The sequence below is a fragment of the Electrophorus electricus genome, chromosome 21 (genome assembly GCF_041902795.1).
Source record: "Electrophorus electricus isolate QZ-2024a chromosome 21, ASM4190279v1, whole genome shotgun sequence".
Taxonomy (NCBI): domain Eukaryota; kingdom Metazoa; phylum Chordata; class Actinopteri; order Gymnotiformes; family Gymnotidae; genus Electrophorus; species Electrophorus electricus.
The window spans coordinates 3,025,001-3,040,000 of NC_137517.1; the positions used below are offsets into that span (position 1 = coordinate 3,025,001).

Sequence of the window (15,000 nt, forward strand, 5' to 3'; positions counted from 1 at the left end):
TCGTCTCTGCGGCAGATGGAGATTTGAGACTTGCTCTAAACGGACTGGTCAGAATCGACCCTAAAGACACTTGCACAGCCCTCTGGCTTGTAGACCCAGACAGTTCGAAAGCAGGAAGAAGACCCGGAAGAGGACAGCGCATCCCAGCGGATCTCATTGGATCGCTCAGCTTGTCCAGGGGCACCAGAGTCAATCCAATTGTCGACTAAACATCACCGCGAGACATCGGGGCTCTGGAAAACCCGCCTACTCATGTCACTCTGTAACTGCACGTTAACCTATTCTACATGTCTTTTATTATGTTAAAAAAACAATTTATAATTTGTAATTAAATCAGCAGTGGAGAATAATGGATAAAAATATAACCTCCCAAAACCAGAGGGAGAACGCTGCACACACATTCTCCCCAAGGACCTTGTTAAATTAGACACAGTTAAATTAATCGCACTTTCATTATCAGCGCAGGGTAACGATACACTTCAGAATCACACGCAATTAATACGATTAAAGTGCACCGGAATGCGGCGCACCCGAGGCGGATTCCAGCGGCGGCCTGGTTTTGTTTGTCCTCCTCGCTCCACAGGGAGGCTGAGGGGAGGAGGGGCAGGAGGGGAGGAGGTGGGGGGCAAGAGGGGGGGCAGGAGGGGGCAGATTTTGAAACAAAAGCCAGGCGCAGACTAAAGGGAGAACGCCACGTCCCAGCGTATCTCACACATTCCGTCCACTCAGATGTCCACTCCATAAAACCACTTCCTGATGTGGGAGATGGATTTTCTCCGCCCCCCCCCCCCCCCCCCCCCCCCAGTCTACATTCTGCCCTCCTGGACTCCTCTCTGCCTGATCCTCATTAGAGGGACGGTCTTTTATCTTGGCTGGAGCATGTCTGCGGCCGCGGGGGGCCGCGGGGGCCTCCCTTGCCCAACCGACCTCACGACACATCCTGTGTCTGCATCTGGAGATCTAGCAAATGCGCAAAGGAAAGGAGCACAGCAATGGTGCCACAGTAAAGGGAGACGAATGCAAGCCAAATCCTGGAAAATCATTCCAAAGAGCATTTGGCTGTTGCAGACGACACCATCCACACCGACTACGGGTTAGAACAGCACGACTGTGTATTCCAATAGTGCAAGCATGGCAAACCTTGCCCTGCCCAAAGATTTGCCATACCTTGCATTTTTAAAGGTTTTGTTAGGATGAAACAGTTATTTCCTAATGCTTTGGTGACATTCTGCAACACTCAGCTCTGTGTTCTTCAAATTGCCTTCGTTAATTTATAGAGTTAGTACGTAGAGGATTTTTTCTATAAAACAACGTGACAGTTTTCTTTTTCCGAAGTTTCATTAAAAGTACACATTCAATAACTTTTGAGCATCTCTGAGAATTGTCTGGCAGAAACGCGCACAATGCAAAACTGACAGTTGGTATGAAGAATGTGTGTGCAGCAATTATAGCTGCCAAGGGTGGGGGGTGGGGGGTTTGCGTGTGTTTAATTAATTGTTTGGTCATTGTTTAATTAATTGTTTAATAGTCGGGGGGGGTTTCAAGCCATTGTTACAAATACTTCCATGTGTGACTTTGTTCTCGTCACAATAAACTCGGTCAGGCTTTAAAGTGTTAACATTCAGCGCAGATGAGCGTTTTAGTGTCCTGCTTTTGTAAACGTGCCGAGGCGTTAGTCCCCGGCGAGATCCGGACCCCCTCGCACTGGCTTTCTCTCCCCGACAGGGATCCAAACGGCGTCAAAAGTGCGACGCGGCAGCCTCCAGAACAGCGATCTCTGAGAAGACGTTTCAATTCTAATTTTTTTCTATTGTAGCCTATTTAAATATGCATATATGCTTCGTCAATAAAGTCATACATTAGTCATCCATTAAATCATACATTACATAAATCTCATACATTAGTGAAGAATTGAAATGAGGTGTTTATGCTACATTTGCTGCTCTGATGTTTGTCGCACGGAATCCCCAAAAGAAAAGCAGAGGTAACAGAGCACACTACGGGCCTGACGCCGCCGCACGACGCGTGCGCACGAGGGCACAGTGCTTTTCCTGGGGAAGGAGCACGCACTGATGGAGAACGTCACAATAAATGCCCGCTTAGCGAAATCATTTTGCGGCGATGGTCCCCAAAGCTTTGAGAGCTGGTGCGCGTGATTCTGTCTCCTCCTGCCTGCGCAGAGGAATATTTAGCAGCCATCACATTTAGAAGCCAAATGGCCTCAGCTGGGACTTTCTGCTTTATCCCACTTTCACTGTGTTGTCTCGTGGAGTTGTGGTGTTTCCTTATTTCTCTGTAGAAGCTGCTTCTACAGAACCAATCAGGCTCCTACAGATTACAGAATAAAAAGCTACCTTAAACACACACACACACACACACACACACAAGAGAGAGGTGGAGCAGGCTGTAATTGGTTTCAGAGGGGTAATTTTTGCATGGAGCTTTGTGTTTGTCCATCGCGCACTCAGTAGGTTGGGAGGGGCACCAGCAGAGACGCCAGCCCAGCGCACGCTACGGCTGAGTTTCACAGAGTTCACTCATAGCAACTGTCAACAAGCTGCCAGAAGAGAAGACAGATACCCAGCACACCTTTCACCAAGCTTCTCTCCTTAAAGTGGGGGGAACATGAGGAGTGTGTTTAACACACTTTAGTGTCAGAAGTGATCAAGGCTTCCGTCCACTGACAGGGTCAAGGAGGGAGTGGGGAGAAGGGTAACAGAAGGTGGTGTTTGGTGGCGTTTGTTGTTGGTGGTGATGGTGGTGGCGCGGTAGTGGTGGAGGCAGAGGCGGAGTAATGTTGGTGGAGGTGGTGGAGTGGTGGTGGTGGTGGAGTACTGGTGGTGGTGGAGGTGGTGGAGGTGGTGGTGGTGGTGGTGGAGTACTGGTGTTGGTGGAGGTGGTGGAGGTGATGGTGGTGGTGGTGGAGTACTGGTGTTGGTGGAGGTGGTGGAGGTGATGGTGGTGGTGGAGTACTGGTGTTGGTGGAGGTGGTGGAGGTGATGGTGGTGGTGGTGGTGGTGGTGGTGGAGTACTGGTGTTGGTGGAGGTGGTGGAGGTGATGGTGGTGGTGGTGGAGTACTGGTGTTGGTGGAGGTGGTGGAGGTGATGGTGGTGGTGGTGGTGGTGGTGGAGTACTGGTGTTGGTGGAGGTGGTGGAGGTGATGGTGGTGGTGGTGGAGGTGGTGGAGTACTGGTGTTGGTGGAGGTGGTGGAGGTGATGGTGGTGGTGGTGGAGTACTGGTGTTGGTGGAGGTGGTGGAGGTGATGGTGGTGGTGGTGGAGTACTGGTGTTGGTGGAGGTGGTGGAGGTGATGGTGGTGGTGGTGGTGGAGTACTGGTGTTGGTGGAGGTGGTGGAGGTGATGGTGGTGGTGGTGGAGTACTGGTGTTGGTGGAGGTGGTGGAGGTGATGATGGTGGTGGTGGTGGTGGTGGAGTACTGGTGTTGGTGGAGGTGGTGGAGGTGATGGTGGTGGTGGTGGAGGTGGTGGAGGTGATGGTGGTGGTGGAGTACTGGTGTTGGTGGAGGTGGTGGAGGTGATGGTGGTGGTGGTGGAGGTGGTGGAGTACTGGTGGTGGTGGTGCAGTACTGGTGGTAGAGGTGGTGGAGTACTGCTGGTGGTTGAGTACTGCTGGTGGTGGTGGTGGAGTACTGGTGGTGGTGGGACGCCCAAGTTGTGCTGTAATATTCGTCTAATTAAATGGACCAAACACAGCGTACACAGACCAAGCTGCAGCTGTACAGGGAACAGTATGGAGAGGTATGTTGAGAGGTCAAGGGTCACGGAGAACCTTAGGGAAGACGCCCGTCTCATGCACACGCACGCACGGGCACGCGCAATCTCACGGTCAAACAGACAAACAGATGCACGCCATCTGAATATTAAGCATGTCTCTCATTAGTTCTGAACAGAAGGACAGGTGAAAGCTTGGTTAAGGCTGAGGAAAGTTGGTAAGCCCCTCGGAGTTCGCCGTGTTAGCTGAGGCTCGGAACACAAGGCAATGAAACAGCCGTAAAGAGAATTCAATTACTTATTATACTCGCAGGTCAGCGAGAGAGAGAGAGTGGAAGAGAAGAAGAGAGAGCCAGACGGAGAGAGAGAGAGAGAAAATAAGAAATCCCAGTTAAATATTCTATTCCAAATGAAATTAGAAGTTTATTCTGCAACCAATATACTGAGGCAGAGAGCACTCCGACAGGCAGAGAGCCAGTGAATACTTATTAAAGAAGAAAGGGCAGACCATGCAAAGAACAGAAGGAGTCAAGGGTGAGAGGCTTACTTTATACAGTGGGGAACGCTGCTGTAACTATTTTAATGCGCATTCATATTAATAACAGTGGATTACAATGCGATGCAGATATCTATAACCCACAGTGCACCACAGAACAAGGTCACAGGTCAGGTTTGGGTCGAGTGTGCGCCACTTTGCTCAGACCGTTGCTCACTCAGATCTTCTTTCCCATTCTTTAGTCATGCCTGGCCTACTGCCAGTAAGCCCCGCCTTGCCCACGGGTGAAATGGCCTGACCTCGGCCCTGTAGGCGCGGCCAAACGCTCGCCCCGGACCCCAGGCCTCGGCTGAGCGCCGGCGTCCTCCGTCCTATCCCATCTCCCTCTATTGCGGCTCTCAGGCGCATTCGTAGGGAGATAAGTAGGGTAAGAGACAGGCGCACGCTAACAGATTAGCCTCTATGCCGCTGCCAATTACCCGGTATCGGGAGCTTATCGCTCGCAGAGACCATGCTGCTCCCCTGTGCCTGCAGGCAGCCAAGGACTGGCACAGCTGCACGTCAGAGTCGGTCCTGCTCAGCGCGGTAACGAACACACGCCTGAGACGCTTGATGTCCGGACAGAAAAGTTCCTTCAAACACAGACCGAAGACCCGTCTATTTGTGCAATATTTAAATGACCACTGACTCTGCTCCTGTGTTGATTAAGTGAAACTACTACTTATTGTAGGGTATTGTTGATTGCACTGATGTTGACTAACTCTAGTTTATTGCACGGATTGTCTGAGATAGAGCTTGTGTGTTTTGCTCTTCTAGTCAACAGCAGTGATCCCTGTATTTCTACAATATTCTAGTTCATTGGTATGTTAAACTCGAACCTACTGTACTGGACTAGGATGTATTTTGTGAGGAACTGACAAAGCACTTGTGTAAGTCGCTCTGGATACGAGCATCTGCTAAATGCCGTAAATGTACATGTACATGTAAATGATACCAAAGTAGAGGACTGGACTTAATCTTGAGGGTGAGACCTGTTAGTGCGTCTTATGTGTGAGGTTACGTGTGTGAAAGTTGACATAAAACGCAGTGCCAGGCAGGATCGTGACGATGGTGAGACCTCGAGGTCTCACATGAGACATTCGGTAAAGATAAGATGACTCAAAGGCACTAAAGCTCCATTTGAATCCACTGTGACTTAGTAATGCTTTCGAAAACTCACACAGTCTGCAAGACGAGGCCTGAGGTCAGGGCACAGCGTGCCGAACTCCCGTTAGCTAAACGGACCTACGGAACCTTTCCTCCCCGTTGAGGATTCTGAACGTGACATTTCAGAAGTCTCACCTTGGTGATTTTGGGGTGTGTACACCGACTGTTGCCGGTGCTCGGGTGCATCCAGGCGCTCTCCAGGGGAGCGCACTCCTGTCTGAGCGAGCACTTCTTCTCCTGCACACACCAACCGCAGTCGAAGCGCGGGTCCGCCTTCAGACACATGCCGCAGCTGTCCCGCAGGGCGTAGCATTTATACAGGTGAGCTGCAGACGGAGGCAGGAGTGTGAGTGGCCGGACGATCGCAGCACAGGTTGACACACACACACACACACACACACACCCAAAGAACAACACACGTCCGTGTTTAACTAGGAAAAGGATTCATTGCGGCGTTGGAAGCGATTACGGCGGGTAAGAGGCAGGCTTCAAACGACGTGAGGGAAGTGGACAGTCAGAAGCTATGACAGGAAACGCTGGAGTGGGGCCACTGCTCGGGTTTACCGAGAGAGAAGTAAAAGAATGCCAACGTGCCGCTTAAAGGACCGATGAGGCGTGAAGCTTTTTCGGGCGGAAAAAGAAACAGTTTCTCGAGCGCGGCCGACGTGTTTTTTTGTGTGTTTGTTTTTTGTTTTTTTTAAGGCGTGCGAAAGACTGGAAATGCATCTTGATTTCTACTAGGATGCTGGAGGCACGGGCTTTTCACGCCTCCAGGAGAGGGGGCAGGAGAGGGGGTCTCTCCCGAGACTCCGCTCGTCGGGCTCAGGCAGGGAGTGGGCGCGCAGCGCAGCCCAGGGACTTCAAAGGAGACACCGTATCCATCCGCCGCAGACTAGCCACTAATCTGATTAGCGATGGCTAAGCTTAAAAAGTAGCGCTGGGCTAATTAAACTGAACCAAATGAATGATTTAATTACATTAACATTTCCGCTTTACACCAGGGCAAAGCCCGTGTTTTTCTAAGGCAGTCTGGCAAAGATGGATAAATCTGGCCTGGAACAGAAAAGGCCCTGCAAGTTGTCGGCTTCCGTTCTGTGCAGCGCTCGAATTTGCGTTTGAATACAGCGACGCCTGCACCGAAATACCACACGCATCACAGGAAGCTGAAATAGAAACAGCGAGGTGATGTGGTTTAAGCCGCCGGAACTGCTCTGGAACTGGTATGAAACGCTACTGAGCTTTCTCTTCTCCCCGAGCTGAATCGTAATGCTCCGGGACGCTCACACTCCGCGGCAGCGTCAGACAGCTGCTCCCCTTGCTTTGCTACAGTACGCTGATGGCCACCACAGAAGAGCGCTAGCTTCTTCTTTCTTCTTTTACAGGGAGCGAGTCATCCACTGACATTATCATTTTATGGCCACGTTTGTTAATTGTGTGTCGTCAGACTGGCTGCCCTGAAATTCTATCAGAATTGATTTTCGGTTTTCCTCTCGTCTCTCCCTACGTCAGCGCGGCCGTTCCAAACGGCGAAGGCTGTATTAGGATTTATGTCTAATGGAAACATTCTCTAAACAAACATAAAAGTTCACCAAGGAAGGCGTGACGGCGCTGTGAATTTTTCCATTTTTAAAAAGGAGATTTATCTGGGTTTTTTGAAAGCATAAAAGGAGGTCTCGCTGGAACGGTCGGAAGGGATCTACAGAGAAGCGAGTTTTTTCAGAACTACCGAGCAGTCAGCACTACTGCTTAGAGGTGATGAGAAACAAGTTTCTCTACTTCTGAGCAGAGGGAAAATAAAGCACCTGTTCTGCTTCAGAGGATGTTGGCTTATGTTGTATCCAGCAGTCGGTGTTTGGCTTTTTTTTAAAAAAACAAAAAACCAAAATGCATTTGATTCGAAATCTGTAATGCCATGAGGGGTTTATTTTTGTCCGGGGAGGGAATGCTAGACAGATGTGTAGCATCAGCATCGTCACTAAAGCAACAACGTGATCAAGGAGCTACGGAGACGTTGGCATCGCGATGCTACTGGCTGTGGAAATACAACCATGGACACCTACAAACCGAACGGTGGGCGCAGATTTGCGGAGACCGATTTATGACACTTCCGCGGAATTCCGCTTTCGTGCCGAAATCCGGAGCCCGGTCCAAGCCTTTACCGTCACCGTGGCGAGTGCCTCCGGGATCAGAGGACCAGGACGAAACGGGGCGAGATTGAAGTGTGGAAGGCGAGGAAGAGTGGGGGATGAGGAGGAGGTCGATGTGGTCTCGGGAGAGACTGCTATCCCTTAGAATGTGAGGAAAGGGGGAACGGAGTGCAGGAGGTGTTTTAAAGGAATACCTTTCATTCTGTAAGGGTTGTCGATGACGAAGTCCCCATTCCACACCACAGACAGGTCCACGGGAAGGTCCCCAATGTCACTGCCTTCATAGTCATACTGCAAAGAGAGGACACGCTTAGTACCGGACACTCTCTCTTCCTGACGACGCACGCTATGAAAACCTTAGACGTGAATTTAAGAATGGATGCGAAAACAGAGAAAATGTACTTAGACTTCAGAGGGTGAACTGTGAGGAATAAAGAATGACGCGGTGAAAACGTGAGTTTTGCTTAACAGTCTGTACAGTGCACTGACTCAACTAACGCAGGCCATCATCATCCATTCCAAAACTGTAGTATGGGAGGTAAAATAAAACAGTGACCAAAACGCACACAGGGATCAAGTCAAATCCTCAGACCGCAGCTCAGTACACAGGAAGCCAAGCGCGGCTCGGTCGGGTGAACCCGTGGCAGGCGGGCCGGCATGGCACCACTTCCTCTCCCTTCTGAGCGTCTCCGGGCCGGAACTTCTGCACGCTCCGGGCCATGAATGAAACATGCTGGCTCAGTTCCAGCGCTCCATGCAAATCTTGCCGTCCGAGCACGGAAGAAGGCGGGGAGAGCGCGGATAGAGCACTCCTCGTGTGGCCATTCCCAGCACACGCCCAGGGGGGGCGGGGGGTCTCTGTGCCCTGACACACTGCAGACCCTCACAGAGTCTCCCAGCCCTGCAGGGCCCTGCCCACCACTCACGGCCTCGCTTGGATCCCCAAAAACAACACACCTGGCAGCATCCTGCTGCTCTCGTACATCCAGGACGCACGTACACATGAACACACACACACACACACGTGAACACACACACACACACACACACACCATGCACCCACACAACACGCGCACACACACACGTGAACACACACAAACAGACATGCACATCCACACACCCGTGTGTATACATACACACGCACATACACACGCACGCCCACAAATGCACACAAAGATACGTGTGCGCGCGCACGCACACACACACGCACACACACACACACACACACAAAGTGACATACACAGCAAAAATCAGTTTTCATACCTAAACAAAATTTTGTCAGTACTACAATTGGCAATTTTATCTGTAATGAGTAGAATCCATTTTTATTCAACATTTCCATGGCATAGTATAACACAGTACTTAAACAGTAACACTGCCGTTATCTGCCAGGACTTGGGCAGGGCTGAAACCACTGAGACACCAGGCTAGTGCTCCGAGCCAGGAGCGCATACACGCACACACACACACACACACTATATATATATATTGTGTGTGTGTGTGTGTGTGTGTGTGTGACACACACCCTCTGACGTCTAAGGGCATATAGACACAGAGTCACAGAGTGAGAGAGGGGGAGGGAGAGAGAGAGAGAGAGAGAGAGAGAAAGAGAAAGGAGAGATGAGGGTTAGATCTAAAAAATCTAAATTACGGAGTGGAAGCCATTAATTTACACATGAAATAAGTGCAGAATTTAGGCGTGAAGAGTGATGCCGAACAGTAAGTGAAATTGGCATTTCCAATTTGTTCTCTGACACGTCTCATTTGGGCCCTGCCGTCTCCTCCCACACACACACACACACACACACACACACACACACACACACACGGGCACACCCTTACATACACGCATGCACGCACACACACGGGCACACCCTTACATACACGCATGCACGCACACACACACACACACACGCACACACACTCACACACACACACAGGGCTTGGACGGTGAGAAGTGAGGCTACTGACTAGTGCTTATTACCAGCCGTGGTCATATCTCGTACACATGCACACTCAACAGTACTGCAAGATCAGGACCTTCCCAGTGCTGCTTTGTGTGTGTGTGTGTGTGTGTGTGTGTGTGTGTTCACATTATGATTCTGAAGAGTCAGAATATAAATGAAATTAAACAATTTATGTAAACGAGATGTCAATTCCTTCTCCCAAAGCACAGCGCTGTAATTTCACGCCATCCTCTAAACAGAAAACATATGACTTTGGCACAAACACATGCATGCGCGTACACTCACAGATGCACGTGTACATGCTCACACAGTAAGCGGAGACGTGAGCTCACACACTTGCCCAGCCCGTGGCTTTTGCCTGGTGTCCAGCTCCGTTACACGTTAAAGGGCTGGTTTAGTGGTTCAGCTGAACTGCCCACACAGTTACAGCACTCTCACAAAAGCCCCTCTGTCCCCAACACAAAGATGATTTATTCATACAACCATTAAAATGCCTTTGACATTACTCCACACGCACACACACAAACGCACACGTGCACACACACCTCGGCAGGATAATTACCTCACGGGCTCCCTAAACTCTTGGGGAAGCCCGTGAGACTGGGGTCATGTGACCTCTAAAACAGCAAAAGGCCAGAAACCCACTGAGGGAGACATTGTTCTGTAGGTCATGTGACTTGCATCATTTACACATGATGGGAGAAGTCTGGAGTGCCTCCAGCACACATGCAGGGTGGTGAAGATGCAGAGAGAGGGGGAAGACAGAGACCCTCGGACGCGCTGGGGTCAGTTCCTCCTGTACTTGAGAACAGATGAATAATAACACTCATTATTGGCCCCTGGTCGTCATGGAGACATGGCAGAGGGTAATTAATTGCTCACACGAGCACGGGGAGCCCAAGAGGCCAAGTGAGGCTTCAAACACAAGGTGAGGAGAAACATGTCCATGACCTAATTAAGAATAAGCATGATCCGGCACATTGTCACACACACACACACACACACACACACACACACACACGAACAAACACATACATGAACACACGCACATGCACACATTCGCTTGCTCACTCTTAAGTGCTGACCTAATACAGCAAGAGACATATTGAAATGTCGAGGCTCACGGCATTCTCTCTCTCTCTCAGCAACATCATATACACACCCCCCCCCCCGCCCACCCCAAACTCCGCCCCCACCTAGAAATCCCCGGGAAAACGGTGGCACGTCAAACCCAACTGCAGCGTGATTGAATACCTCATCAGAAATACAGTGGCCAATCCCTACGCCCACGCTTGCTGCTATTTATCATAACGTGTCGTCACTCTCAAGCAGGTACACGGCACCCGATGCGCGACAGCTTAGAGCCTGTGATAAACCGTCTGGCGGGGTGTGAGGGCTTGTGGAGAGAGCTGCTCCCGCGCACGAGGACGCGGACGGCCTGAGCTCGCCTTCCCGCCACAACGGAGGAGCCCGGCACCGAACGCCGTATGCTAATTTGCAATGGAAATCTCCTCTCGCGGCCCCGGATAATTGGCAGAGAGGAAAATCGGGGGAAAGTTGGAAGGAGCCCCACGAAGACGCGGCGCCTCATCAGTCCTGCCGTTCCACCTGCATGCCAGAGAATACATAATTACCCTTGCAAGGGGTATAAAGAACGGGCGCCAAAAATAGAGCGGAGCGGGCGTGCGTCTCCTCGGCTCGGCCCGGCCCGCGCGCGCTCCGCCGGCACCGGCCCATAGATCAGGGCTGCGTCGGGGACGCGAGGGGAGGTATGAGATCCCAGGGCCGCAGGCTGGAAAGTGCCGATGTTAACAAAACAGCCCAGCAGATGGAGTGTGGGGGGGATGGTGGAGGCTGGGAATTAAAAAAAAGAGCGCCTTTGTGTGGGTCACCCGCACGTAATTAGTCATTCTGAAAGGATACCTGTACAGTGGGGTAAAAAAATAACACATCAGCACGCACGTACACACACCCCTCCACACGATGCACACATACATACATAAATATCGTCCCTGCACACACAGACACTACATGGTAAAAGCAGGACCTTGTGTGTGTGTATTTTTAATCAAATAAACATTACATCACTTTCATTATACCCAGCATATACATGGTATTCTTACGTTCAGTTATAACTGAAAATTGACTATTCCCTACAAGCTAAAAACCCAGTCCCACACACTCATAGAGAAACACTGGTGGACATTACCATTTGCTGAAAACGGGGGTCTGTTCAACATGGACCAAATCAAGGTCGTGGTGGAAGGTTCACCCCCTGTTCAGCTACGTGGTGTGCTCCTCGTGGGCCCTCTGTGGACGGTGTGCCCAGCGGGGGCGCACGGTTAACCCCACCGCATGACGGCAGCAGATCTCCCAACCTCCTGTCCCACGGCAGGAGAAAACAGGCCAGGCTGCTGTGCCCCCCACCCCCCGCTCCGCCCACTCCAGTTTCCCAGACTCAGGGAGCGAGGTCTGGGCTGAGTCCGGACCGAGCTGTCTCTCTCTTACATTGCTGCAATTCATCATCATTTTATCTGCGACGGCTTTTAATTGGATCCTATCAAACTCTCCCGATAGTCCTCATTCCGCCGCGTAAATCGGCAGACGCTGCCGAGAAGATTCTGGATGAGATTTTTCTTCCTTCGCCCCTTGTCCCCACTTCCATCACTGCATGCTTCCTCCCTCTCTCTCTCACACACACACACACACACACACACACACACACACACACACACACACACACACACACACACACACACACACACACACACACGCGCGCGCGCACACACAACTGCAGAGCTGGCTGAGGAGTGGATGAGCAGTCATTTATCTGAGCAGAAGGTAATGTTGTAAGCTATGGGTGATATTATCACGCTGTCCTGTTCATCCCTTGGGTCCTCTTCTAAAGCACTCAGACAGAGCCTGAGTGATTTGGGGACCCTTCACATCACTTTTTCTTTGTTTTTCCTCTGTCAACTCTCTTCCACTCTCTCTCCATCATACACCTGCATCGCACGCACATCAAAGACCAACATACACTGTGGGTAAAGTTTCATATGCAGTTATTGACACCGGCATTTGGCAGTATCAACATACAGCCAGCAAGACAGATTAAATAAACCATTTATTGCAGAGACCAAAAAAAACCCCACCCAATTTTCTTTGACTACTGCGAGTCTGTGAAAGAATCAAATCTTCATGCTGCACACAGTGAAGATCTTGTGTTCTGTTTAGCTGGGAATGAATGAATGTTCACAAAAAAACAAGTCAGTGACCCAAATCACATACATACGCGCTTACATGAGAGTGCACCCCTGTGCACGCGTGTGCACACGAAGACAGAAGACACAAAGGCACACACACGCACAGGCGCACACACACTTCCCCTGTGTTGACTGGCTAATACACTCCGTGATGCACTGACACTTCTCCAGGCTCTGTTCTGCACTTGGCTCTGTGTCTCCTGTTTACTCAATCGATGCTCTCTGCACTACCTGCCTTCTCCTGCCTCCCGGCACACGCCCGCGTTTCATTAACTCATCGTCTTAAGATGGCGAGAGGAAAGATCAAATCAATCAGTCTCGGGCAAACACAATCAGCCACCTTCACCTAATCATACTCCTGCTATCTCCTTCTCTCCACAGACCAGAGAGCAGCTGGCAGCCGCCACCATACGACTCCTTGGTTACTATAGTTACTAATTAGTCTTTATTTCTTCTATGGGGAAAAAAAAAACCTACTGCTGAAAATGACACCACCTGTCCTTATTTCACCTGAGGTACTGTGGCGCAAACATCTGCGGTAACACTCTGTGTTACGGCAATGGGATCGTCGGAGCCAGCCCTCCTATTCAAGACTCAGACAAACGGGGGTCTCTGCACGGCAAAGTGTGCTGAAAGGCTTAGGAAGGTGATTTATGTCCGACCCGTGGATTTCGACGTCAGAAGTGGAGTCCATAATGGGAAAACGACAAAGGCTTCAATGCGGGATTGGTGGGGCGGTCCAGAGACGAACCCAGACTGGTGCCATTAACAAACTCCGCGACTGCCTGACATGCTAAAACAATGGCGGCGCCTCTTTCTCCAGGCCCGTGGGCTGTCAATCTGCGGATCGCCAACGCTCCCATTAATGGAATTCTCACACAGGGCTCCGCCGCGTTCGCCGCTGAAAACCGCAGACGCTAAGTAAGTCGTAATTGCCAGCATCTAATGGCATAATTGCTGCGTGGATATTAACACGGATGTAATTGCCAGTTTTCATTAGGAGTGACGGAGCGTCTCTGCCAGGCCAGTGGCACGGGCTGGGCCCGTCGGGCACGGAGGGCGCTAGCTGATGCAGGAATCGACAGGCGTGCTCCTGAATCGTTCCGACAGAGGTCTCGCCGAGCAGGGCAGGCGACGTTAGGAGTTTGACTTGGGGTTAAGAAGGCCCTGAATGAGACCAGGATGAAGTTCTGAACCTGTAGCTTTATTAGGGGCATTATAAAGCAGCGTGCGCTCTCGGGACATGGCACGATGCAGTGGCAGAGGGATGAGGCTACACTTAAGTGACAGGCTTATTTTCGGGGGTTTTTTGTTCGTTGGGTTTTTTTTTTTGTGGGGTTGTTTTGGCTGATGGTTCCTTCTGGCTGAGTTGAAGGACTCGCACTGCATTACCAAGGAGACAAAAAAACAAACAAAAAAAAAAAAAACACATCATTGCTCCGAAATCGAGCGAGCTTCTTTAGCGCTCCACCGCTCTCTTAGCTGAGTAATTAGCTTTCTGTCAGGTGACATGTCACTGAGACTGGGCTAGAGAGAGAGAGAGAGAGAGACAAACATAGAGGAAATCATGAGACAGAGAGAGAGAGAAACAGAGGAATCACTAGTGAGCATGAGGAGTGATACGCCACACTGAAACACGCGTGCTTTACTTCCCCCATTAATGACTGCCAAAGTGACAGTCAGTTAAAAAGATCACACCATACATTTCATAAGAGCGCATCTCCGCTACCCGGATCGACTTCAGAGCCTGATGGGAGTTCTGATAAACGGCCAGCCGGGCTAATATGGCTTAGTGTTGACTAGCAGAAAAATAACAACAGAAGAGACTAAAGAGGTGTCACAACAAACGGTGGGCCGCCGGGAGCTCGTGCGCCCCTCGGCCCATAACGCCGTCTTAAACGACTGCTTCCCTCTTTAATCTGCTCTTTGCAAATCCATCCGTGAAAGGAGATGTCTACGAAAACACTGATCTTTCAACATCCTGTCGCGAGCTCGCGCCCGTCAGTATATGCAAGGCGTCCGGAGCCCTGCCACAGGTCTGGACTGCCTTTGGAAAAACCATAAACAGACATGCCACATCCGAAAACAGTTCTCCAAAACGCCTCTTGTAAACTGCTTTCACTGGCCTCTTACAGAGGCACGTCGGCTCGCGGCTCACGGACGGATTTGATAGGACGGCGGGGCATACT

General features: G+C 50.7%; 1 protein-coding gene across 13 annotated transcripts in view; it reads right to left on the reverse strand.

Annotated features, from left to right (window-relative positions):
* Positions 1–15,000, reverse strand: part of plxna1a (plexin A1a) — a 154,385-nt gene that overhangs the window by 35,469 nt on the left and 103,916 nt on the right. For 11 of the 13 annotated variants that reach the window (XM_081704502.1, XM_081704497.1, XM_081704500.1 and 8 more), the window contains 2 exons: positions 7,776–7,872; positions 5,570–5,760 (listed from right to left, as the gene is read on the reverse strand). The exons of 1 other annotated variant lie outside the window; for it this stretch is intronic. In XM_081704502.1, coding sequence (XP_081560628.1) covers positions 5,570–5,760; positions 7,776–7,872 — 288 coding nt within the window. Of the gene's footprint in view, positions 1–5,569; positions 5,761–7,775; positions 7,873–10,773; positions 14,339–15,000 lie in introns of those variants that run through there. One more of the 13 variants, XM_081704507.1, reaches the window with a different exon arrangement.